The 27,306-nt window shown below is 44.0% G+C and overlaps 1 protein-coding gene across 8 annotated transcripts in view; it reads right to left on the bottom strand.

The window, feature by feature from the left end:
• TNRC6C (trinucleotide repeat containing adaptor 6C) overlaps nt 1-27,306 on the bottom strand; it is an 88,315-nt gene that overhangs the window by 36,922 nt on the left and 24,087 nt on the right. For 7 of the 8 annotated variants that reach the window (XM_085240497.1, XM_085240500.1, XM_085240501.1 and 4 more), the window contains exon 4: nt 14,141-14,464. In XM_085240497.1, coding sequence (XP_085096623.1) covers nt 14,141-14,464 — 324 coding nt within the window. Of the gene's footprint in view, nt 1-4,259; nt 4,502-14,140; nt 14,465-27,306 lie in introns of those variants that run through there. The other variant, XM_019621649.3, reaches the window with a different exon arrangement.

Genomic DNA, 27,306 nt, shown 5'->3' with positions numbered 1-27,306 from the left:
GCACTCTATAAAAGATCTTTGGTTTCTTTTAATGGGAACCTCATGGCAAGTAATTCAGTCCCATCCTGCGGATACACGGCGGAGGCCACCTGCACAACACTTCTTCCAACTGCTGACCTGAAAAAAGGGGAAAACTGCAGCTATGCTTTACACATTTTGGATGCCAATTATTTTTACTTGTCGTAAATCTGCACTAACATGACTTTGATTTTTACAACTAATTAATCCACATTAGATTTGAATAAGAAGTGCAAGACTGCTCTGAGGGTAAGATGTATACAACAAACCTCCCAAATAAGCTGTTTAACAGTGGATGACTAATATACATTGATTTGAATCACAAATATTTTGGTGTGATTAGCTCCTCCAACTGCTTCCAATTAAAGGTACTCCAACACTGTGAAAAAATTATTCCAAGAATAGAAAAAGCTCTCCTGAACAAAGTCTCATTATTCACACATTTCACCTGTGGCTCTGCAAACAAGAGCTGTGATTATTAAGCTGCCTCATGCAGGTTATCGGGATACAGAACGAACACACTAACCCAGGACAGACTGCATCTCATCTCAAAATCAACTGAAGACACTTTAAAGGAGGGATGGGAACACAGTTTTAGCTCATTCCCCTCTGCTCACAATGCCAGGACATGCTGGTGTTCACAGAAAGACCCAAACAATGGGCATTTACAGGACAAACTGACAAGAGAATATGAAGCAGCTGGTCAGATAACCCAGATTATTGCCCCTACATGTAAGAAGGAAAGCATCACGTTATATCTGCACAAAACCAACCGCTTACAGAGCTGAGGAAGAAGGCAGAAAATTTACCTGATAATCTACGAAGGTGTTAAACAGAGCCCAGAATCCCAGATAAGGCAGGGAAAGTGAAAGGAAGCTTGCAAAATGACCCAAACTGGGTTGACGGGGTCAGAAATTTGAGCCACGCAGCATTCGGAGCAGAGCAGAAACAAACAAAGGAAAAAAGCTGCAGCAGCCAAGGCCAGCAGATAAGAAGTTGAGGTAACCAAGGAATCAGATAAGAGGAGTTGTGTGTGATTTTTTTTCAGCACAGTGGGTGGTGAGCTTCAGCAGTATGTTTCTGACACGTCAGGAAGATTTAAAAGCGGCTAGAAATACACTTTCAATAAAAAGGTCTCACAAAAGCTGAACCTGAAGCTTCACCTGCGAGCACAGTAGCAGAGCGGTGCTGTGCAGGGCAGGCTGAGGGAAAGGGCACAGCACCCTGCCCAGGGCTCACTGTGCACACGGATGGCAGGAAGAACAAGAAAACAACTTCCAAAGATTCCTCCGTAGGGAGCGAAACGGTTCATTGCACGAGTAGTGGGATTTGGAAGAGCAGCCAGAGAAACAGACGAACCAAAGCAGGAAGGGGAAGAATTATACAGAGTAAGAGCTGACCATCCTAGAACGGTCAGGTATTGCAGCTGGGCTGAGCACACTGCTGGGCAGCATCACACGTTTGGCTCCAGAAAGCAGCATGCATGCAGCTCAGAAACATTCCACTTTCAGAGGGCTTGCAAATCAGTATTTGCTCCCTTCCAAAAGCACGGTTGCCAAGATTCAGATTATGGCCTCAACAACAACAATCACTGACTAATCTGAAAGAGGTTCCTTTGATAAGGATTGTGCTAATTCCAGTACACAACATACAGTGCTCCCACTAACAGCAGCTCTAACACTAAGCTGTGCTGCTCGCTCCCTGCTCTGGTTTCGGCAGGATTCAGACTGGCAGCTCTCACAAGGAACACGCTCAAAAAACAAAGTGGTCAAATCTAAATCCAGCCCTTCCCAGTGCGACATGTGGTGCAGCAGGGTTATCAAATTAAAAACAACAACAAAACAACGAAAGAAAAATGTACTCAGGGATGGTTCCTTGCAGATTCCAGACAGAAGTTGCTCCCAAAAGCTATGAGCAACAAACTCTGCCTGCTTTCCTTTAGCTTCTGGGGTCTGAACCTCTGCTTTCACATCTGTTACAACACGAGGGCAGCTAGCAGGGACCTGATGACCTGCCTTAAAAAAAAGAGCTGGAGGAGCTGCTTGGAAGTTACAGCTTTCTTCCAGCCCCAGACAGGCAACATTTTCCAGAGACAGCAGCTTCACAGCGTCCCAAAAGGTACTGCAGCAATTGCTTTTAACACCGAGTGCTGCTATAAAAACAGTAAGAAAGGGACAGATTAAAAATCCACAAAATAAACAGCAAGTTGTGAGAGCTGTTACTTTGCTGCTAAACAAAGATAACGCACTTCCAGCACAAAACAAGCTCCCAAAAAAGTGTTTTTATACAATGCCTCCAGAAGCAAACATCCAAAGGACGTTTTTCCATTTTCTCTAACCTAAAAGCAGTTCAATCCTACAAAGCAAATAACCGGAGAGCAGCAAAGTTACACTTAGCCCACAAGGATTTTACACCAACAGGAGAAATAATGAAAGGAAAATATTTTTATACAATTAAATCTTGGGGTAATTTTTTTGTTGTTTGTTCGGGGTTTCCTTTGAACACAAAAATCTCCTCTGACTCTCTAGGAAACCACGTCTCCACAAAAACTGCCACGGCTTTATTTTATAAGCTGTTAAGGCTGGAATGGGAAAACCAATAAAATGTCAGTACTTAAAAAGCAGTTCCTCTTTACTCCTGCAAAGCTCTGAAGTAAAGCACCCAGCCTGCCAGGAGCATCAGCATCCTTCCTGGGAGCTGCCGTTCCGAGCAGAGCAGTAAGAGATGAGAAGCACACATCTCATGTCAGACTGCTGCTGCTGCACCGCCAGGTCCAACTGCTGTTACCACCAATATTTTGTGCCTGGAAATCTTCACTACATGTCTTTTGTGAAATACAGCTCTCCTGGCTAACAAAACCTCCAGTAATCAGGAAAGAAAATTAACATAACGCTGAGATTAACGGCACTTCTTGTTAATTAAAAACCAAAACAACAACAAAATATGCAAAACACAACCAAAACTCACAACAAATTGAGTCAAACTCCTGGCATGCTGGCTACCAGAAAATTGCACAGTTCTGACCAGGGCTACCGGTAAGCAGCAGGTGATTGAGTTTTGTTTTAGCCATGTAATGGGGCAATGCTATTAAGCATTGCAGCCGGCTGGGTTCTCACGTTGCAGTTTAGAAAATGTTTCTCCTTATGTTAACATAAACAAATAACTGCAAGATCAGGTAACTGCTTACATAGTCTGCAAATGTAAAGTACAAGCAGAGCAAAAGGCGAGGAGCTGTTGCATGCATTTCTCTAACAGCAAAGTGCACGGCCTGCAGAAATGCAAACACTTTTATCTGAAAGCACTGTTTGCAATCGTATTCCTCGCTGTTGTTTTGTTGCTGTTTTTAGCTCTATCTTTGTAACTTCTATCGCAGTAATTACTTTGAACAACACACAGCACAATTACACACCCTCAACTATAATTTAACATTCAGCTGATTTACGAACCGAAGTAAGAGGGAGGTGCAAAACGGCACCGCCTCGGATAAATTTTTAATGAAAATCTTATTAATAAGTATAGATTTGATTTAAAGCAGAACAAACAAAACAGATTCCCCTCTTCTTATTCCTGGCTGTATTTTTCAATGCATGTTAGTCAGCACAGCAGCCCTGGGCTCACAGGCTCTGGGTTACCTGCCACGTCCAGCCCTGCCATTCCCTGCCCGGGGCTGAGCACAGATCTGGAAGCTGTCCTCTACCTGATGCTCCTTGCCGTCCCCTACACGCCAGCAAGCTGAACTCCTGGGACGCATACATCATGTGCTAAGGCAGACAAAAGATGGAAGCACCAAACACAACAGCTTTACTTTAAAACGAAGCGCAGCTAAGCACACAAGTGGGAAAGCCCGTTAGCACGTTCCAATTCTCTGCACTACGACGCGAACGCGTCGCTCATTTCCTCTGATGCCAGAACCTTTCAAACACGTTCACGACAACAAGCACGAAACACACAGCGCTGTGCTTCTCAGCATGGCTGTGCAGGATGGCACAGCACGCAGCTCAGCTCGGAGCTCTGCCCGGCGCACGGCTCGCTGCGGAGACGCCATTTTATCAAACCTGAAACGCAGCCAAGAGCTGAGCACGCCGCGCTGCTGCTCTCTCCCTGAAACGTTATGTAATAAATTGATTTAACAGCAGCAGATGCTGTTTTCTCAGGGTTAGGGTTCCGTTTTTTTTTGTTGTTGTTGTTTTGTTTTCCTCTCCCCCTTTGGCTCTAAGAAGGGCTGACGGGTAACGAAATACCTGAAGCAAGGAGCCGCCCAACCATCCTAGGAGTCGCTACATTGTGTGCAGAGCTGCTCCTGCATCTACGTCCTGCGCTGCAATATGTCGGCTGTGTGCAGCCTGAGCCTCATCCTGTAGCGCTGCCAGGAGTCGCGCCGAGCCGCGCTGCGCTGGGCCTGCCTGCAGGTTGGGCCCGGCCCCAACCGAACGGTGCTGCTGAGCTTTGATTATCTAATTGCAGCTGACACTAAACCGATCTTCCTTCCTCTTTAAATTCTTGCAACTGTCACAAAACATTTTCACTTCAGGACCCGGCTACAATTAGCGCTCCGGCCGCTTTTCTTCTGGTTTTTTGAAAGTCAGCCAAAAGCGCGGGCGTGCAGTGCCAAGGCTGCCTCCCGCCTTCCTCCTCCTCCTCCTCCTCCATTCCTCCTCCCGCTCAGAACAAGTCCCATATGTGTATTGGCCCGCCGCCAGGCTCTTAATTACTTCCCTGCCTCTATCTCGCAGCGAAGCAGGCAGCAAACAGCAGAGCATATTAATCACAGCCCCGGCTGTTTGTACGCTGCCCAGACAATGCAGCTCGGCTGCAGGAGGGGAACGGCAGCAGCCGCCCTGCTTGTCTTTGCCCGTATGAACGCAGCACATAAAAGGGAGGGCAAGCCAACATAACATCACACGTTATATAAGAGCAGCGTGGAGATCTTCTACACAAAAATCCACACAGCTCATTTACACACAGCGTTCCAGCGCACTTCACCATTAGTCTCCCTCCCCGTTTCCCTTCTCTTCCTCCGCTCTGTCCCAAATCCATACTAATTGCACAGCACACTGTAAATCTGCTGCTCCCATTCCTGTCAGGTGTTTGTCAGAAGGCCTCTCGGTTCGCGCTGGGTCGCACACAACCGATGGCTCTTTAATGGTTTGGCTCTGTGCTCTGAATTGCTGCCACTTCACTACCACAGCACAATCGCTGCTGCTATTCCTGGCTCCAGAGCTGCTCTGCTGAAGCACTCCTGAAAATAGCCAGGCTCCCCATGAAGACATTTGCTCCCTGCTTCTGTGCAGCGCTGTCTGAATGCTGGATGGGCTCGACTTCATTTTAAAAACAACTGATGAACACAAATGAAATCTCCTCTTTGCCTCACTCAGAGAACGCTCTCAAACGGAATGGGAAGAGGAGCCTGAGAGTCCATCTTGCAACCACCTTAAAGGTCAATATATTGTGGTGAATGGTTATATTCTCTTAATAGCAGCGGCTACACTTGGTAGAAATTTTCCTTAGTTAAAATATATTAAATCTGAAGAGAACATGAGGCACATTCTCGTAGTCCTTGTAATTTTCCTCAAAAATGTAGTGAATCTTTTCCTAAAATCTCCTTCAAGTGATGGAGGCAGTGCTTATCAATGGTACCAATTCATGGGGCAGGGAGCAGTAAGGCCACGCAGAACCCAAGGACACTCCAGTGTGTCCCAACTCCCAACACATCCACAGGGCACCTGTAGCCCCAGGAGTCGTCATGGGCACCCAAAGGCAAAAAATGAAGATGTGAGAGGTTATGACCTCCCAACTGAGCTAAGCAACGATTCCCACAGACACCAAATGATGTCTCTTCAACCTACCAAGGAAGCCCATTAACATCAGACTGCAGATCCTCAGCTATTCCATCTCACTTTCTGAGATAGCTTTTGCACTGGTAAGTTTTTCCTAATGCGTACCCCTTATCTTCCTCGCTGAAATCTAAGCTCGTTATTTCTCACCTGATGCACCACAGCCACACAACATACCATTTTTGTCCTTGCAGCAGTCAGTTAGGAATTCCTGCATTCTTAACTCCACTGCTTCCTCTAGACTTAGCCGTCCCAGTTGCCTCACTGCTTGCAAATCTTGTTCTTGAGCTGTTCTCACTCCTAGTGCATTCCTCTGCTCTTTATCCAGTGGGTTCACCTCCGGCTGCACAGCATCCCAGCCTGGACTTGATGTCCCTCTCCTCAGGGATGAGCACACGTGCCTCCTGGAAGCCAGACCTCAGCACGCTGCATCTTCCCTTCACTCTGTGGCTCTTCGTCAGGTTCACCTCCTGTGACCAACTCCAGATCTATTTCTGCAGCACATTTCTCACGTAATCATATTTCTGTACCCAGCTGTTCCCATGAAAATAAAGAACCTTCCCCTTTTCTTTGCTTCTTATTTGATTGCACAATTTGGTCACCGCTGTTCTGTCTTCCGGTTGTCTCACATTCTTCTCCAGTTTGGCATCATTCAAAAACTTAATGAAGGCTGTTGTTCATAGCCAAATGACTGATGCAAATAGCAGAGAGGACAAATCTGCTATCTCAAAACTTAATTGTGTCAGTTCAGGGCTGATAGCTACTCTGTGTCTGCATCCTTCTGAGCAGCGATCACCGATCTTACAGTAATTTAATCCTATACTTCCCACTTATTTACAACAGCACACATCCATCATGCCAAAGCCTTCTGAGGCACTGTCAAAAGCCAGACACAGACTTTATGACATTATTCCCTCCTGTTTTGCAACGCCTGTTGCTCGGCTCTGATACAGGGAACTGCTCTCCTCTGACATGATTTGCTCACAATAAACCCATGCTGGCTCTACTCTTGTTTCTCTGTGATGTTCTACATGTATTGAAATAGCTGTTTTGGTTATTTTTTTCTAGTTCTGTCCTAGAGGACTGCACCGACATATCTACAATTCCTCCTTTTGTGCTTTTAAAAATTGTTTATTTCATTTTTCTATTCTGTAGCTCTCAAACACTCAAAGAACCAGTGAGACAACATTGCTCCAACACATCCTCACTGTATTCTCAGCAATCAATTTCATCAGTTCCATACAATCTGAAACACTTATGTAAGTATTCCAACTCATTAACAGCCTTAGTTTTAAGCCACATATCACCTTACAGATGAGGGAGAAGACACAAAGTATTCTTGATGTCATCTATTAATGCGTCTCCCTGTTGAACATCACACCAGTTCCCTTAGCCTTCCTTGTATTATTTAAGAAAATGCTGTCTTTTTGTCCATTTTTCCTCCCAATAGCTACAAACTGCTTTGCTTTGTTTGTTTCTTGCAGTATTTTTTCCCGAGCTGCATCAATTCACCTTTCCATCACTTTACACACGACATTACTTTCTCACTGCTCCTTCCCCAGGACCACATTCCCATTCCCTGCTCAGTCTGACCTCAGTAGTTGCTTTCTGCCCTTTGCTTATCCTGCAGCTCGGTCTCTCGACATGCTTTGTCAGGAAACTGCCATCTGCACATTACAGAAACCTGCCAGACTCTTTGTCTCTCGATGTTCTTTCCCTACAGACACTTGGACAGTTTATTTATCTGACTACCACTAAATCACAGCCTTCTACAAGAAAACTACAGATAGGGTACAGACCTACTGATTCCAAAGCAAATGCGCTGGCCTTTTGATTCACGATGTTTTTGCACAGCCATGCTCTTTGAAAAGGAGGGCAGCAAAATATAAACGTGTTTCAGTTATTTATCCCTTTTACAGATTTCTATTTCTCCTTCTCCTGGTGAAAAATTCGAATCACTGTCAAATAGATTTGAAACAGCAGATTTATTTTTCATGCTCTGCTGCCCGATGTCAGAGAACATACACAACACAGAAAAATTCATTCCAAAGATTAGTTTGCTGATGAGTTTTAGCCATCATTTTTCATTCATAACGCCCATATTTATGCTACACTAAGCCTGCTACTTTTCCATTGACACTGAAAGCATTATATGGATTTTAGGAAAATTTACATGGGAGACAAAAACCTTTGCTAGCTGTGACTCACTTCCCACAGACCTTCCCATCACTGTATTTCAGAAAATATTAATCACTTGGGACTAAATCCCAGACAGCACCTACTGGCTGGATCCCATCTCCACGTTAACTGCATGCTTTCCTCCTTGCACCAAGTTTTTAAGCTTCCTTTGGTCTAAACATATACCTGACACAAGTGACCTGTGACAACATGGAGCGAAGCACTACTGAATGCTGAACAACGCCTTGAGGAGGAAAACAAGAAATAAGCACAGCCACCATTCCTGCAGCCTCCTCGGGTACCTGTGCATCCTTTTATAATGCTAACTAAATGACATTAGCAGTAAAAGGCTTAATTAAAAAAAAAATGGTGGTTTCTGTATTTTTAACTAACATCATAACATAAAATTTCACTCCACTAATAGAAAAACTTTTACATAACTGCAGTGTGATTAACTTGTGAACGAGCCATACAGGGAACTGCTCTGCAAATTACAACCAACACCTCGTCAAGTGATGCAAAACCAAAAGTATTTGTAAATAAGCATCACGTATTTGTTATACACAGTTGTCTTTCACAGAAGTAAGGATGAAGAAAGAAGAAACAGCCAAATCTGGGGTTTACATCCTCTGAGTAAACTTCTTCCTCACATCTCACCTACACCTCCCCTTTTTGTTTAAACCCATCACCCCCTGTTCTATCACCACACACCGCAGCCAAACTCCCTCTCCAGCTTTCCTGCAGGCCCTTTATCTGATCCTTTGTAAAGGATCCAGAAAAAGAAAACCAATTTTTGAAAAACGTTTGTTTTTATTCCAGTAACTTGCCAATGAGAAGCAAAGACACTTTTGCCAGCAGAGATATTCTGCTAACAGAATTATAGAATACGGGCCCATAAAGTTCATCTAATCATTTCCATAGAGGCAGTTTTCACATGTGCACTTTTCATTAAAAACCAAGCTCTTTGCCAAGCCTCCCGGAAACCAAGCTGAATCTAATTTCAAACTTGAAAAGATCCTGTATTCACATGCTCCAAAACTACTGCGCACACACGCCTTACCTGCAGTGACCACCAAGTACAAAAAGCTGAACTGAGCTCAAACTCACGCTTAGTTTGAAGGTCCCTATTGCTTTCCCTGATCTGATGAGACAGCTGTATACCAAAGCTTATCTGTGTTTCCCAACTACACTGACTGCTTTTAGACAGGATGGTACCTCTCCCTAAAACACCTCTCCGAATTTCATGTGACTGCCTTAAATGATCGCTGTTAGGAGGAATTCTGGAGCAACCCACAGTTAAAGCACGGGATGTCACATCAGGGCAGGATGGAACTGGGTCCATCGGACGTGGATCTGCACAGTAATGGTTGGTTCTTTTCTCCTGCTTCCTCAAAGTTACACAAAGGCAAAGCTAACACCAACATGCCAACGAGAAGAGTTACCCTGCCACGTGATGGCATCTGGCAGCTCCCAGCTGCCCACAGCACTTACTGGACATGCACACACCATGCTACAGGAAGGAATACACAAACTGCAGCTAAAGAAATGTTGAAACATGAAATAAGGCTTCTCATTTCAGAGGAGAGAAAAAGAAAAAATTTTAATGTAGAATCCGGCATCAGATCCTGCTAGGAAAATACATCTCACAGCTCTCAAATTCTCACCTTCCAGAAAACAACAGAGCACAGCTTTTCAGCTTTCACAATGCTTCTTGTGGGTTGCATCTCATTTTGACTGCTCTACGAATTTCTTGCTTTCATTTCTTTTAAGACTCTGCAAACATATGTTACGGATCAGTTCCACAAATCCTCCAGCACAAAAGAAGCGCAGAAGTTTCACCGCAGCTCCCAACTCCTGCAGGACATGGCATCAGATGAATGTTGAGCATCTGATGCTGCTGAACTGCTGAAAAGTGAAAGGCATCTTCAAGAGAACCTGATTTCTTCTTTTGATCTTTGCTCTTACCATCATCAAACGCACAGAGGTTGCCTGGAGATTCCTTTACAAACTTCATCACTTGTAAAGAAACAAAGGAGGATGCGTTCCTTGTTATTTTCATTCTCCCATGATAGCTTCCAGAAATTACCTTAACTTCATTAGGTCACATGGCAAAAGGGCCATTCCAGTGATGGCTCCCACCTTAACGAGGGAGATAGCTACTCACCACATACAGAGTTAGCTGACCAAGTGGGGAGGGAAGAGAGAAGAAGCAGCAGCATCTTTAAGTAGAAATAGCAGAGCGGATATTAGAATACTGCCCATAAATTACACAAATAGCTTTCCCTGCTGTAATCTTGGAAAGGATTACAGAAGCGGTATGAGGAGAACAGGCTTTGTTGCTTCAGATAAAAGTTCTGGAAGAATTACTATGCTACAGAAAATGCTCTTACCGAACACAGTTTCATAATAGTTAACAATGAATTAAAGACTGTTTCAAAGGATAAGATATCTCAAATATTTTATGCCATTTGAAATGTTTCAATATCTTCTCCTAGCAGTTTGCTTAGTTAATGTTTCACAGATTACCTTAAAAGAGAAACAAAAAATCAGCACTCTCATCCACTTTACTGATATTTCCAAATGATAAATCTGACAAAGAATATATTAGTGGTCATTAATTTCCACTTCCCTTACATTGGCAGAACATCCTTTTTAATTCACGACGTTGCAGTTAGAGTTCTGATAAGTGTTTTGGATAGGCCAAGGCAGCAGATAACAGAGACTGATGATAAGAGAATAAAGAGATAAAATAGGGCAATTTTCACAGTGAAGAGGCTGGCAGTGCCTCTCTAACAGCTTTCCCTGTATCTCCATAGCTATAAATAGGTCCTGGAAAGAACGTGGTTGCATAATTTCAAGTTAACTCTGAAGGAATACAACGCTATAAAAATAAAAGCTACAGACATGAATTTATATTCAGCATCTTTTGGATACAAGATTCTAGCTTACAGCAGTCCTGGCTCTCTGATTAATACCAGGTCATCCATCAAAAGAAAGCCACTACTGCTCAATGTAAGCATAAAAAAGCCACATACGGAGACTTGCTTGGACTGAATCCAGTGCACGTCTAACAAGCTCTGCTCAGGCAGTCAGGCTCTGAGAGCCCTCAGCAATGGATGTTCCACTGACTGCCTCTCAGAGAAGCAGCAATGTTTGTGCAGCACGCCCTCTGCTACAATGCAGGTGATATTCATGTAGACCAAATCCCCATTTCCACTGGAACAGACATCTGTGCTCACCTGTAGGAGCAGCTTTCATTATAGTGTTCCTTCCCTTCCTCTGAAAACTTTTATTTCCAAAGCCTTCAGTAAATGAGATATCCCAGGAGCCAGAGACAGACAGAGGAACACAGTCCTCAGTGACAACAAAACATGCAGGAAAGCTTCCAGCTGACAAATGCACTCAAGAATGCTCACTTAAAAAACCTTTACTTTCATATTCACAAAAATGTGAACCAGTTTTAATTAAATTTCATGGAAAACTCGTCGTTAACAGCTGGAGTTTTTCAGAATATCAAACCCTAAAATATTTCCAATCCTAACAGCTGAAATGAAAAGGTTTTGGCCTTCCCTCAATACTCCGTCTTTTGTCTTTATGTTCATCTCAACATGGAGAAGCAGCCATTAAGACAGACCAGGTTTGAATGAGACCATCAAGATGCAAAGAATTCCGTGGCTACAAAGGTCTCTTGGGAATGAGGCACTACTCCTGTCCCAGCCTCACAAAGAAGCCAGGTGCACAGCTGCTGGTGCTATAAACTGAGCTGCATTTTTCCCTCCTGTGACTGCTCTCAGTGGACGAACTGATGCTCCACCTGCTGGAAAGAGACATAAATGAGCTCTGCAAGTGTTTTCTATGAGGAAGATGGAGCCACTTACGTCTCACATGAAACCCTGCTGTCAGCAGATGGAAAAAAACCCAACAAAACAAAAGTGAGCCAAGCACGTAGCTTTGTGAGAATTCCTTCCCTGCTCCAGGAGCTGCTGCAGAACCTCTCAGGTGCCCTGTAAAGCTTTTGGTTTGACTTAACGTAGAAAACAACCTGACAGTTCTGCCCTGTGCACTCACCAGCCTGCTGACAACAGATCAGTGTTTCCCAGTTATACTTTTGCAAAGAATTTGATGTCAATAAACACATTTAGTGCAATATGAAATATAACAGGATGCAGAAATGCTACTGCATTCCTCCCCTTGTACTACTTGTTCCTGTATTCTGAACTGATCCAAAAGTTGACACAGACGTAGCAGAAACACAAGAAAACAAAGTAATTCAACAGTATAAACATCTGCTGACAGTTGCCAGGCTGAGAAACACCAGAAATAAGTGTTTATTTTATACAGCAAGTTGAATTAGGAGTCAGGAAAAGAAGTCTAAAACCTCACAGTACAAATGCATCTGGCAAGATCAAAGGCAGAGAGCGAGCACTGCCCTCCTACCAGGCAAGTTCTTTCATGGATTATATCATGATTTAGAGTGGACTTTGTTCCGTGAGACGTGGTGTGTTCCTTCAAGATCAAAGAAAGAAATTTGGGATACATCTCTGCTGATGCTCGGAATGGCACCACCGAGCCCACACTGACCCTCAGCCAGCCTCAGCCACTCGGGTTCCTCAGCCTGTCTCTACCGTATCCACAGTTACATCTCCAAAAAACACAACAAACAGGTAAATACCAAACTAACACAGAAGATGAGCGTGGCAGTTAGGACACATCTCCATTTTGAGCAGAAGCCATGCATGCCTGCCACCCTCCCTGCTGAACGTGACTTGTACAGAGGATGAGAGCGCTGCTGGAATTGTAGGAACCAACCGCCTTTCGTGTCACTAAAGCCAAATAGTCCAGCATTCAGGAACAGAATCCTCTTCCTCACTCTAAAAATTAAATAATTGCAACTACTTTACGTAAATATACAGTTGTTTTGTTTTTTGTTTGTGCTTCTGGGGAGTAGTGGAATCATATTTTCAAGTGCATCCATAAAGCTGCATTTCTGAAAGAGATTATTTCCTTATCTGACCAAAACTTCTAAGGACAATACTGAATTATTTTCACTGCTGGAGTTCAGCATCACAGGCAGCAAAACTTGTGAAAGATTCCCTAATGCCCAGAGGGGAAAACTGCAGACAGCTCAGATCAAAATTTTGTGATGTCTGACACCATTAGTGAGTGATAATGAGCAACTCTCGAGATCATGCAGAAATTACTAATATTCAATTCTAAAAACAACAACAACAAAAACAAAAAACCAAAAAAAACAAAACCCACCTCCCTGTAGCTTAGTCCAGATAAGTTTTTCTAAGCCATGGACAACTGCAGGTCAGAGTGCTCCCTGCTTTGCCTAACACCACACCACACACACAGCAGTGATGACAAAGCTGATCTGTACCACCTTCTGACAAAGCTCCTCTCCATCTGACAGCTACCTGGTCTCCAGCACAGGGGGACAAATGAGCAGAGAATGCCTCTTGTTTCCTTATCAGCAGCTGCAGAGAAGAGAAAGGCAGCTGGGTGCCTTCCTGCTCACGGTGCTCCTGTCAATGGCCAAAAGGAGGTTGAGGCATCTGCCAGAGGAGAGAACCAAGTGGCAGAAAGGCCTGAGACACCGAACAGCCTTTCCCAAAACGCTACTCTGCCTACATGACAATAATACTGAGAGCATAAGCGTATAGAGGCACTGACATGTCCCAGCACAACACATCAGCAAAGTTCCCAGTTTTTATTTACATACACAAAACTCTTTAAAGATTATTAAGATTGCCAATGTGATACTCAAAAGCTTGGAAAAACCCAAATTAACAGGGCTTGTGAGGGGATGTTCACTAGAAATGCTGTCATGTTGTGGAGATCACAGCCAGTACAAGCACCAAAAACGAAGTTGGAAAAAGACCCCATAGGTCTGAGCATCCAAAGTAAACTTATGGAACTGGGTATGAGGGATGAGAACATTCATTCGTAACTGAGAAAGAAAAAGAGGATCAGCACATGCCTCATTTCAAACCCCGATCTTTTCAGACACATCACACACCCTTCAGCTCCCACACCGCAGCCGTGCTGACAGCGATGGCTCGTCTCACCCGCACAGCACCGGCTCCCCTCCCGGCTCTCAGTCTTACCTGCTTGGGTCTTACTGGGATGATGCTGTCCTCCCGCCCCTGGCTGCGGGGGAGGACTCGCCCCTGCTGGCCCAGTGCCTTGTGCCGGGCTGCTGCTCAGAGTCCCGGTGGGCAGCGGCTGCCCTCTCTTTAAGAGCTGCTTCTGTTCTTGCTGGCGGAAGCGTGGAGGCACCTCGCGGGGCAGGTAGCGGGACGCGGCTGGCTGCTGCCCGTTAGCAGATGCACGCTTGCCATTGCTGCTGTTGGTGATAGTGCTGGTGGAAGTACTGGTACCGGTACCGGCAGGTTGGGGCTGGCTTAAACTGGTCTTAATAGGTTCTGGCACTGTGGAAGAAATAATAATAATAATCATCATTTGATAACAGGAAAAATAGTTTTTCTAAGATTTGGGGTGAGCTCATTGCAGCCTTTCAATACCTAAAGGGAGCCTACAAACAGGAGGGGAATCAACTCTTTGAAAGGTAGATAACTGCAGGACAAGGGGAAATGGTTCGAAGTTGAGGGAGGGAAGATTTAGGTTGGATGTCAGGGGGAAGTTCTTTACTATGAGAGCGGTGAGGTGCTGGAACAGCTGCCCAGAGGCTGTGGATGCCCCGTCCATCCATGGAGGTGTTCAAGGCCAGGTTGGATGGGGCTCTGGGCAGCCTGGGCTGGTGTTAAATGGGGAGGTTGGTGGCCCTGAGTGTGGCAGGGGGTTGGAGATTCATGGTCCTTGAGGTCCCTTCCAACCCAAACCATTCTGTGATTTCTAAGATGTCTAACAGTACTTACCCCAAAAGAGGAAATAGGAACCCAACAAACAAGAGGATGATAGAAATGACTGCTGCTGCTCTCAAGCCACGTAAGGAACATTGATTATTAAATGAGACACGGGTTCACAGGGCTCTTTTTTTTAAAGCTGAGAGTGATGGTGATGGTGAAGAAGCAGCATGCTGGGAAATGTGAAGTTTAGAACGTGAACTGAAAAGAAGTGTGCGCTACAGCAGGGGGAATTCCAGGTAGTAAAAAGCCAAGATTGATCTTCAGGATTAATTTTGCAAAATGGATTCAGAAGTGTAAAACATGAATGTTGTTTCTAACAGTCAGCACTACTTCTCAAAGACAAATTCCTTCCCATCGTTACTGTGCAGTGCCAACTCCTCGTGGTGCAACCACCGTGCTGAGCAGCACACGGGGCAGGCTGAAACGAGGCACTTGTGAGCCAGGTTTACACTGCAGAGAAACAAATGCATGCAGCTGTCTGTAGGTATTTCAGCATAAGATTAACGCAAGCTTTTCTGCAATCTTTTAAGCTTTAAACCTCTAAACATGCTACATACTGTCTTAACTACTCCATTTCCACAGTTTTAGCCTCTAATTTACTACCATGACAACATACAATGTCCAATAAGCACCACTGGAACTAAAACAGCATTTAGTTTTAAGAATGAGGATAAATTCTGGTTATTCTCTACTTGTGCAAGGCACGTTGCCTGTTGCAGTGCTGGAACCTTTCACTCCTTGCTGTAACAAATTTCTGGGTGGGTTAAAGCAGGGGGAGAAGGGCAGAGATACAACAAGTAGTGATGGAGCAGAGCTCTTTTAAAGGGAATGGAAAAACATCCACCCCTGCAGCACCCACTGCCCTTTGGTTTTACACTTTGAGCCGTGAGGCTGCAAATATTAACCCTCTGAAGTACCTATGGGTACTGTGAACTCCATGAAGTATCACTGCCTGCCATCACAGCGGCCCTCAGACAGCTGTGCCAGGAACCAAAGCTGGCGTGTGGCTCAGGACCCAAATCCCTGCTTCCCCAACGCCCGCTCCTGCTTTGTTTGCCTTGCTTTGATGAATCAAAGGGATAACTGATAGAGAACTGCTTTTTATGTTGTCGAACAAAGCAACATCCCCGTTTCATTTGGGAGATGGAGAAGGCAAACAGAAAAATTAGAGCTGGGGGCTATTTGTTTATGTATTCTGAGACATCAGTGTTTACCAACACCGAAATCTCACGTGCTGTCCTTCTGAAAGACAAATGTGTGCTCTGAGGATGCTGGGGACAAAACAGCCCCATGGCAAAGGTGGGAGAGCAGTGCCTGCTCTGCTCTTTTGTCAGCGGAATTAAAACCATTACGTGGCACAACGCCAACAGCAGAGCCCCGTATTCACCTGGCCGTGGGTTTTCTTAAGGAATATTAATGAATTGGAAACGCATTCGAAAGATGGACTGGTTTTTATGAAGTATTATATTCTTAGTGCGATAGGGATAAATGCCAGCTGATAACTCCAAATAGGCACGTACATAAAACACATCTCCAATCCAAGCCACAGAACACGTGCCAATTTTTGCTTTAACGTAAAATGAAGTTGTTTCATCACAGAGGTGTGGCCAGAGAAACCCAGTTTCAGCCTCACAATGTTTCCCTCTCAATATGTGAATGGAGATGAGAGAACAAAGACAACCCAAGTACCAAGCAAGCACTACGTTACAGAACGACATCCCTGCCTGGTAATGGCACTGATTTTCTAATCAGCACAGTAAAGTGCTTTCGCTCCATGCACCAAAATCTCTGTCAGACTGGTGAGATGGAAGGCACCCCTGCAAGAACCCCATGCAGACAATGGTGGTAGCAGGAAAGGAACTGCTGGATGACCCCAGCAGCAGGAAATAAAGCACCAACAATGCAGAAAGGGCTCTGTTCCATATTCCAGCTTCAGATCAGCCTGTTCATATGATATAATATATGGAGAATATCTGTTACAAAGACAATGCAATGACTGTACTCTTCCAAAAAACTCCACGCCTATTTACAAGCCGTCTCTCCAGCAATGTTTAAGCAGCAATTTCCATTGGACATGGATTGAGAAACACCGACTGCTCAAAGCATCCGTACAGATTTACTAATTATTAACTGCCGTGAGGCGTTTGCTGCTCTGAGCTCCCCTAGAAACACAGACACCTCCCTTCCTGCAGGCTGTGCTGAGGAGGGCTGCCCTGTGCCCAACACAGCCCCATGCACACAGTGCTGTGGATGCGGGCATCTCAGCACCCCGCAGGGCCGCCCCTCTGCTGCTCACCTGGAAGCAATGCCCTGCAACCACTGATGTGACGGGCAGCTGCTGGGAAGCTGGGAACTGCAAGGCAGCCCTCAACCCAAGGCTGGGTTGGTTGGAAGGCTAAAAATGTTGTTTTGAGGAGATGGGGGAAAGGAGTGAAAGCAAAGTGATTTTTTTTCCACCCCCGTTAAAAGCACGCAGTTAAAGAGCCAAGAGACCGAGCTATAGAAAGAATCCTGCCAAAATACAATGGAAGGCATCGAATGAAAGCCTCCAAACTGCTTGCTCTCCCCATGTTTGTGATGGCTATCTGCTCATTCTGCAGCCAGAGAGCTGTACATATGCAAAACAATGGGCTTGCTTGTAATAATTATCAGCACTTAATGGTATCTAAACTTCTTAATCCAATTTTACCCAAACAAATCCAATAATTACTCCGCATGCTTTCTGATGATTACAATCTCGGGAATCCCGACTGCATAAAAAATTGTTATGTGCAATTGTAGGTGGATTTTATTAATATAATGAATAGGATCAGTCTAACAGATTTCAATTACAACAATAGCTTTTAAGTACATTTCTATGACATAAGAAAAGAACACGCATAAATGAAAGAAACTGGTTAAGCCACATAATACTGATTTACGGCAGCTTTTTCCTTTCATTCCCCTCATTAACATCTCTCTGCATTTCTGAATCCTGCTCTCCAGCTCCATCAAACTTGCATTTCTAAGGGCTTCCAGGAGCAGACATTCCAGAAGAGAAACGGTTAAGCCAGAAATGCATTCTTGGCTGCTACTGTGACAGGATTTATTTACAGCTTCTATTAAACACAGCAGCTCCATTACAAAGTGCTGCATGTGAGAAGAATTTTTGATTATACAATGCCAATGCCTCACTGCGTTAAACATATCATGCCAGCGTATTATTTTTTTTTTTTCCTTCAGCAATTCGTTCAGGTCATTGTTTGATGGGTTTATGAATTCATTACAGGAAACAGATGGATCCCATAATTCAGAGCTATTCTCCCAGCCAATCATGTGGGCAATTTTTTTTTCTCATCTCGCTCCCCCCTCCAAATCAACCTTAATGAAGCCACTTCCTCCATGCCCCATTCCCTGCACACAGACGTTGCTGTGAGCTCTGCTTGTTGGAGCAGCACCCAAACGGAGAGGCACGGAGCGCAACGTGGAGCAGCAGAGCAGGCAGCCCTGCTCAAGTCAGACAGAAAGGCACAACTTACCCAACTCGGGGGGAGGCAAACAGAAAGCACTGAATGGTGCTGGGCAGAAACGGGCGTCCGGTTGGTGAGAAGTCCATTTTTACCTGATTAAAAAGGTCTTTTTTTGTTGTTTATAGAAGGAAAAAAAAAAATACTGCCCCCCAATCTACTTTCAAAGGATGAATTTTCATTTAGCAAATTACCTCCTTTGTCTACTAAGCACTGGCATTTTTCATCCACAGTGACATCTACTGGCAAAAGCAAAGGTATTTCAGAAAACTTGCAGAAAACCTAACGCTTCTTAACATTTCTACACAAAAATGGGCGCTTTCATGCTGTGTTCTTCCCCTCCCCCAGCACACAAACTTCTGGAAAAAAAGAAACAAGAAAAGACAAACTGCAGAGCACGGCCCAATGCCAAAAGAAATAGCAGAACTTGCAAAACGGCCATAGGCAGAAGCTGCAGTCTGACAACCAAGCCCACAGCCAGAGTAAAAGGAAAAAGACAGAGCCTTATTACGGCTTCAGAACTTTAAGATCATTTCAATTTAGTACCTGTTCCTGAGCACAACATTCCTTACATGCTAAGGACAAATTAAGTCTTCCAGGCGTAATTTCATCCCCCCTCCCGTTTTGTCTCCCTGCTGACTGCTGCACACCTCCTCCCACTTCACAGCATTCCTTCTCCCCTTCCTTCTGGGTTTAGTAGTGCTTCTTTCCTCCTTCCTTACTCCTTCACCATTTTTTCTGAACAGGAAATTTCAGAGCCAGGATGGAAATTAACACAGAGAACATCTCTACCAACTGTCAGGCTTTCATCCTCAGTAACTCAGTAGCGCTCAGCACGCTGGTAGCACGTTACCAAGGAAGCTCCATAGAGAGAACAACCGTCCCATCCCTCACCCTGCTTTAAGCAGAGGAACACAAGGTTGGGTAACAGGAAACACTTCTTCCCAGGGATGCACTGCCAGGCTGTTCCAGAACAGTGGGTTGAGGATCTTAAAGGTCTTTTCCAACCTTGGTGATTCCATGTCACAGCCGTGCTGAGCCTCCAGAAAGCAGCTGCAGCTCTACCATGGCTTGTATACACTAAGTGCAACGGAACAAAAATGACTGTGAAGTTACTCAAGCCCCTCTTGCACACAGCACGCTTTACTAGAACAGACAGAGCTTACAATCCTGGAAAAGACAAAGAAATCAAAGCTCTGAACACACTGCTGATGGAGCTCTCCAGCCTTAAGGAACGACGTTTGGGTTTGCTGAGGTCTCTGCTTTGGATGAATTCAAAAGCTCTGCAGCTCCTCTATTTTTTGCAGTCTGATCTGTTCATCTGAGAGCATTTCACAGGCTCCATCAAGATAGGAGCATAATTTATTCTAAAGCTATATTCAGACACAGAATCGTTGCGTCAAGTTAGCAGATAACTACCCACCATAAATTGATAGATATTAAATGCTGAAATGTATTTGTTATCTATTCAGTGGATTTCAATTCAGTCAAAAATTAATTCCTAATATAGATGCTGGAAAACCTCCTTTGAAAATATGTCATCCAGAAAGATTTTACAACCATCTGTGGGAAATCAATATTTTATGAGGGAATCATAATAACTTATAGGGCCCACAGTGACAAGCTGGTCGCAAATCACCTTCCCAAGAGTGAACTTCCATATTACTTCTTATAAATTAAAGGTTTTATTTTAATCTTCGTTCCTGGATCCGCTAGAACCATATAAATATTAAAGCAAGCTGGAAAGTGTATTCCATTTGGTTGTATTTTGTGAGTTTTGAAGAACTAAACAGTCTTTTCTTAAAGATATATTGGCATTAGCAGTACTGTGGCTTGTTCCACACCTCCAGCATGCAGGGTGACCTGCACAGATCCCACTGTGCTCATGTTAAGGATGTGCTGAGAGGGCTGAGCAGATGGGACAGGGAAGAAATGGCACTCATACACAAATAGCCTCTGTCCTGCACCCAGCTGCACATCTCAACGGGGTTTGTACCTCTGCACCTCCTGCCTCGTGTGCTCAGAATCCAACACAAGTTTCTTAAGCTTTAAGTGGGAAGGCCAACACGACCCAACCTCATCAGCCTCATTCCCTTAGGAAACCAGACGAAAAATACACGCAGCACAACTTGTTGATGAGAGCATTTTTCCCCACAGTTGTATGCAAAATGCTTCCAAAATGATGAATCTCTGCTATTTTCGTAGAAGTTTATATTGATAAATTTTGTACCAGTGAAGAAAAGAGTGGAGAAATCGTTTTGGAAAATAAACTCTAACAATTAAATGATGGCTTCACCCTTCCTTCTGGTGTGTCACCATCAACCCCAACTGCACATCTCAACTCTGTAATGGCTTCTGACATGAAATTATTATGTGATGCTGTCATAAGCAAATTGGAGGAATGTGAGCTAAATGCAAAATTGGCTGAAATATTCTCTGGGAGAATCAATGGTTTGCTGTCAAAACGAAAGCATATTTCAGAAAAGATTCCATCGGGACTTGATCTGAGCCTACGCTGCTCAACATTTCCATTAACAACGGCATGATGGACTAGAGAATATCCTTATTAAATCTGCAAATGACACTAAGCTAGGGAGAAACAACATGGGGGTGATGAGATTGCTGTGGGACAGGATCAGAATTCTGATAAACTGTCGAGAAATCAATGATAAACTGGAAAAGTGCTGTGAAAGAAAGCAGCTGCAATTTGGTAAGGAGAGCCACATTATCAAGCAGGAAGATTTAAATGCAGAACAGCAGGCAAGTGACCCATGGCAGATCTGCAGAAAAATACATTTAGGCAGATCACAGACTAAACTGAAGTTAAAAGGTCAGGCTTGTAGGAAAACAAGCATTGTAACTGCATAAATACCAAGCTACAAGGCTGAAAGTAACCCTTCCACATCTGTGGCATGGTACAGCCCTCACTAAGCAGTGCCATACTCGTGGTCAACCATCTCCATTCAAAGGAGAGCTCCAAGACCTGGAAGTGGCACAAAGAAACAGTCTGAAACCTGGAGACACCGACTGCCACGGCACAGGGCAGCTGCTCAGGGTGGCAGACTCTGTGCACACACTGCAAAAAATAAGTACAGAGGAAGAAATAACTTGTTTCATCACACGGTGAGTAGGACAAGACTTGCTGGGTTTGAATAGCAGCCTCAAAGGTTAAGGTTTGCATTTCTAACAGTAAGGATCATTAAGGACTACCTGCAGACTTGCTGCAGGTGTGGTGCAGGAAGCTCCCCATAAAAACATACATCCTTGCAAACCTCTGCACTCCAATACCAAACTGTTTCACTTCCTTGATCAGCACCTACATACTTTGCTTTCATATCAGTATGCAGAGCGTGCCAAATATTTCTCTCAAGATACAAAATCTATTTTTTTTTTTGCTAGAAATATGCATTTTTTAAAGTTCTTTTTTTTTTTTTCAACCCCACTCTACACTATTCTGGTTTGGTTGTGCATGCAGCACTCTGAGGAAGAATACTCACACTTTTAAGAGCTCCCAAGATTTTCCTTACTGCTTTCCTCCATGTTAGCACTGATTACAATTTTAATTTTAAATTCACGATTAATTAGCCGTGCCATTAAAAACGGTACAGCTAATTAGGTTGATACATTGTCACCAACAATAGATTGATAATCCAAAGCAAATACAATGCTATTTAGCATCGGATTCTTTCATGGCAAGACAAACCCTCGAGTGTTTATTGTAGGTTCTGAGTGCACACGCATGGTTTACCATGGCCTGGCTGATGAATGGATATTGGATCATATACATCAGGCCTCAAATTTAGAAGTCCGAGCCATGAATCAAAACCGAGTAATGGAACAGTTAAATTATCACAGCTACATTTCTTCAGGATGTGAACTGATAACAGATGGTAACTTTCAAGGCTTAACACTTTGTCTGCTTTCTTTCAAACAGTATTTCTCCAATTTGCAGACGTTAAGCAGTATTTATGGATTCACATAACTCCCAATTCCAATATTCATCACGTCCATCCCTCTACTTTTGGATTTGTTCACCGGAAAGCAAAGACAAATCAGTAAACAGATGCATGGTGCTTCCCAGCCTGCTGTTCATCCCAAAGAGCAAGCCCCCAACACAGACATGCTTCACCCAGCACATCAGCATGCACTGACCTAGAATTCAGACTGCTGTAAACTCAATGCCCACCCAGAGAGCAGCACCACGTACACTCTCCTCCCTCGACAACACGCTGACATTAGAAGGCCAGCTCATCTACCTGGCTCTGTCTCTCCATCTCATCCATCTGTGGCACTGCAGCCCCATCCGTAACGGCAGTCATGGGCAGCAGTCAGCTCAAAGATGAGTGACACAATGCTAACCCCACTGCTAGCACTGCTGGGAGAATCCCAGCTTTGTAACAACAGATTAAATAGCTCCGTACAGGGCTGCATAAGAATTCTGGGCAGAAGTGGGAACTCGATCCTTCAATTTTAAGCTGTGTGCATTTAATCTTATTAGACAATGTTTTACATACAGTTTTCATATTTAAAGGATTTTTTAAAAGCAAATTTACAAAAGGTGCAAAGTCATCACATCAGCAACATTCTTCCTTAATTCAATCACAGCCACTCCCAGACTGAATGGTAAGTATCTTTTGCAGGAGCAACCTGCTCACAGTTATATCATTTGTACAAATAGATAACTATGACAATTGACAGTAACTGGTATATTTCTAAGTAATTAACAGCTGGAATAATCTCCAAATTGATCGGTTTTCTGTACACAAGAGCCTAAAATTTCATTTCTATCTACAGTTCCCATGATCAAGCCCTGAGTCCTGTTAAAAGCATGCAGAAAGCAGAGCAACCTGGTGGGCTGCCTGCTGCAGGTTAACATGTAGTCTGTTAACATGTAGCTGAGGCAAAAATCTTCAAATTAAATTCAATTTGGATGCCCATGCTGTATCACAAAGGCTTGATATGTTATAATATGTTATTTTATCCATACAGAGAAGTGTGTATCAAATCTGTTGTGTCTTACATAGCACAGACACACTATATGCATGCACACACTTTTGTTCTGCAAACTAGGAATACAACTTCTCCAATGACTTATACTTTAGAGGCTGGAAGCATGGGGAAGGAGTTGCACTGGCATTTAGCTCCTTTTAGACATTTCCATGTAGGCAGTTATCAACAGCTGCAGATCAGGTATCTGCAGGATGAGAGTTCAGCATGGTCAGGACATGACGTGTCGTTTTTATTGACACTGGCTGTGCTGCTGAAATCATGGGACTCTGCACACATGTCAGCCTGACTGTGTAAACACAAAGCTTTGGCTCTGCTGTCATGGACATTTATGGTACCAAATAAATATCTTAAGAGCAATACTAAAATAGTAACAAATCCGTGGGCGAGAGCAATGTTTTAAATAAACCAGTAAAAAGACTCCGTAAGTTTGGCATAACCCTTTAAGTCCGTGTTTTATCACAAGAGAAGGGTTAAGAATAGCTCGTCCTGCAGCTCTATGGACAGCCAGGGCCACCCAAACCATCACAGCACTGCACTGACATCTTCACCAAGGACTGTGTGCAGCCAATTCAATGGAAGACCGAACTGACAGACAGATACTTGACCAAATGTCATGGATTTTATTTCTAGAGGAACATCTGAGGTTCCATATCCTATTTTGGATGCAGTCCTCAGTACTGGAAATGGAAGAGGTCTTGGGGAATTGCCATTCTTGTGGCTTCCCCAAGTGATCAGACGAAAACAATCTGGACCCAAAAATGATTCCTCAGTCAGATAAGCCCAATTAAAGCCATGCTCTAAAGAAAAAAACAAACACTGCTGAAGTCAGATTTCCAGCATTCAGACCTAGACACAAAAAAATACACTGGCATGAAGTATGCATTTCAGTTCTTTTGATACCTCCCCTTTCCAACCTAAACACGGTTTCAAACATGCAGTTGTGAGCTTCCCAAAGGCAGCCCTGCATGGAAGCGTTCTGTTCAGAACTGAGGACTCACCATCTGACTGCAGCAGCTCAGAACCCAGAGCAGACCCTATGCTGATGCTGCTCAAGCCGAACAGGTCTTTTGTGTCTTTCCAGGGCCATCGTGCATTAATCTCATATAAGAGAAACAGGATTTAAGTTATTGAAAAACAAAGAAAGTAGTTCCAGCAGTTTTCATACTGCCTTCCCTCCCCCCTCCCCAAATCTACAGGAAAATGCCCTAAATAAAAGCCAACCAAGTTCTGATTGGGATTCTGCAGTCATTTTCCAGCAGCCAAGACGAAGCCAAGAAAAGCTCCGTTCAATTTGTTGAACACAGTGAGACAGAAAACCTCCTTTGTGGGAAGGCTGCAGCAGGGCCAGTAATGACCAGGCATTCCCAAGGAAGCTTTTCAGTCCTTGCAATGCAAGTCGGGCATCTCTAAAGATGTAAGCAGCCAAGCTCATGAAAGGACCACGAGCAGAAGGAAGCAGGGAGCAGTGCTGCTCCATCTGGCAGTGTTTACCTCCCACAGCAGCAGTGTCACTGCACAAAGTGCTGCGTTGGTTGGGACAGATGACAGCTCGGGTGATGGGGCTGTCACCATAGCAACTTTCAGCAAGAACTCACAATGCACCCAAACGAACTTGGAGCTAAATTAACTTATTGCATGTCACCAGTGAGAAATGACTGTTCAGAGGTAATTTTCTGTACTAATATGTAATAGAGTTAACTCTCTAAATTGAATTAAATTAATTAAATGCCACTCCCAGTAAATCAGATTCTATTACATGAATGTTAAAAGAAATTAAAGATGTTTTAATAAAGATTACTAATAATAATTTTATTACTTCCATTCAAAATTTTCGCTCAGTTTATTTTAGGCACATGTCTTCCCCTCACCAGGAAGGAACACCTAATTACTCCCATTCACTGCACATATTTATATCAGGTAGACAGATGTAGCCAAAGGAAACCACAGCAGCATTGTAAGGGTTGCTCATCAGTGAAATACTGCTTGGTTTAACGCGTGAAAGCCCAAGATTTTCTTTCACCACACACACTTTGATGATGTCAGTAACTTTGGACCATTTCCCAAGCCTTCTAAGATTGTGCCCAGTTTCCATTGCAGAGGAAGAGGAAAATCCCAGAGCTGCCTAAGCAGACTGCAAAAATAACAACTTCATCATGGCTTTACAGAGACCTAACACAGTAACTTTGGGTTTTAATATAGTATTCCTTGCACATGAGAGCAAGACAGCCAGCTGGGAGATGCACCTAAGCTGCCTACGTTGCCCAGTGCCAATAGGGGCAGGCTGCCATGGCCAGCTAACAGCACCGCAGCTCATTAAACTCACCCAGCGCTTCAGGCCCAAGTAGGCCCCACCTCACCCCCATCATCCCCTGGATCATCATCCACCTCTGAGATGAGGTGGTGACAGCATGGAGAGCACACAGCCACTGGGGTGACAGCAGCACCAGCTGTGGGTGACCCACAGAAAGAATACTGTGCCAAAAACACTGCGTGTTGTAAAACATGTTCTGAATCACAATCGAAAAACAGGCCTGCATCAGAAGTGCAAAGCACAGGTGCAGCAATGCAGTGAGGATGTAATGGACTGGAATGTTGTAACCTTCAGCTGCCTAGATCCCAGCTAGCAGTAAAATGAGATTGTGGTTTTAAGTTTTCGTTACTATTAAGTATCTGATTGATTATCCAGAAATTCTGTGGTAGAATTAGATATTTTTCCAGTCCTCGTAGCCATAATGAGTTATCAAATAATGAAGTCTTCCCACTCAAAAATGTATTCAAGAACCAATTTGAAGAAATACTGCATTATTTCCTTCCTGTCTCATCCAGAAGACTTCCTCATGTAGAGGAAAGAGCCCCTGGTGGGTGCCAGCCAGGAAGGAGTGGGGTCTGCCTCACACCTACAGAGAAAAGAACTGGAGGGGATGTGGGGGCTGGGGGTCAGCCTCACCTCCTGCACCACCAGGAGGTTTTCCCATCTTTCGTCAATCAGATATAAACAACTGCAATGGAAGCAGGAGAGGAATAAAAGCAAACGCTATATCTAAATGTCTGCTTCAGAGGACTCCCAGCAGAGAGAAAATGGTTAGTGAATGAAAAGGAGAAAGGGGGAAAGGAGAGCTGGAAGAAGAAATGCTGCACGATCAATTCAAGGTGTTTATGGTATTGGAGAAGAGCCCATCTGAAACTGGGAAGCTCCTTAAAGCAAGCTGGGTTCAGAGAGAGAGAAATGAGCTAACATAACCAAACTGGAAGAATCAGCAGCAGCACTGCTATGCACATGTTACAGAGCTGTACACTGGACTCAGCCTGAAAGACACAGAAAGCCTCAGACTGTACTTACAAACAGCAGTAGTAAAATTACACAGGTTAACTCAAAACATTACTTAATAATCATTACATTACTAGAAGGATTTCTACAGGAGAGAAACAAACAACTATGGTTTGGAAAACGGTTTGAAAGCAGCAGCACGAAGTCAGACAGATGGAGCTGCTAAGTAAAGAAGATCAACAAAGGGCTGCTGCAGAGAAGGGCAGCTCTCCACATACCAGGCACAATCAGACAAGAATGGGCTTAAATTACAGGAAAGACTGTTCAGGCTGAGTAGGAGACTGCTCTCCAACAACAAACAAAATGCCTTTCAAGAATATCTGTTGGATCCGTCTGACAGCGTGGAGATGGACACGACAATCTCCTCTTGTTAGCTAAAAGGGCTACGTGCAATGCCCTGAGCCCAGAACTTCAGTGTGGCATTCAGAGCTTTTAAAGGAGTTGAGGACTTGTTGATCCTGGAACTCAGTAACTTGTCAGCTTCACATCACACGTCCTGGAGAGGCCAAAGGTCTGGCTCCATGAAGACTGCTGGAAAAACAGACAGCAAAGCAGCCAAA

The sequence above is a fragment of the Meleagris gallopavo genome, chromosome 20 (genome assembly GCF_905368555.1).
Source record: "Meleagris gallopavo chromosome 20, MGAL_WU_HG_1.1, whole genome shotgun sequence".
In the NCBI taxonomy this organism is placed as follows: Eukaryota; Metazoa; Chordata; class Aves; order Galliformes; family Phasianidae; genus Meleagris; species Meleagris gallopavo.
Note: the sequence above shows the minus strand (reverse complement) of the source record. Positions and strands in the feature narration are given on the sequence as shown.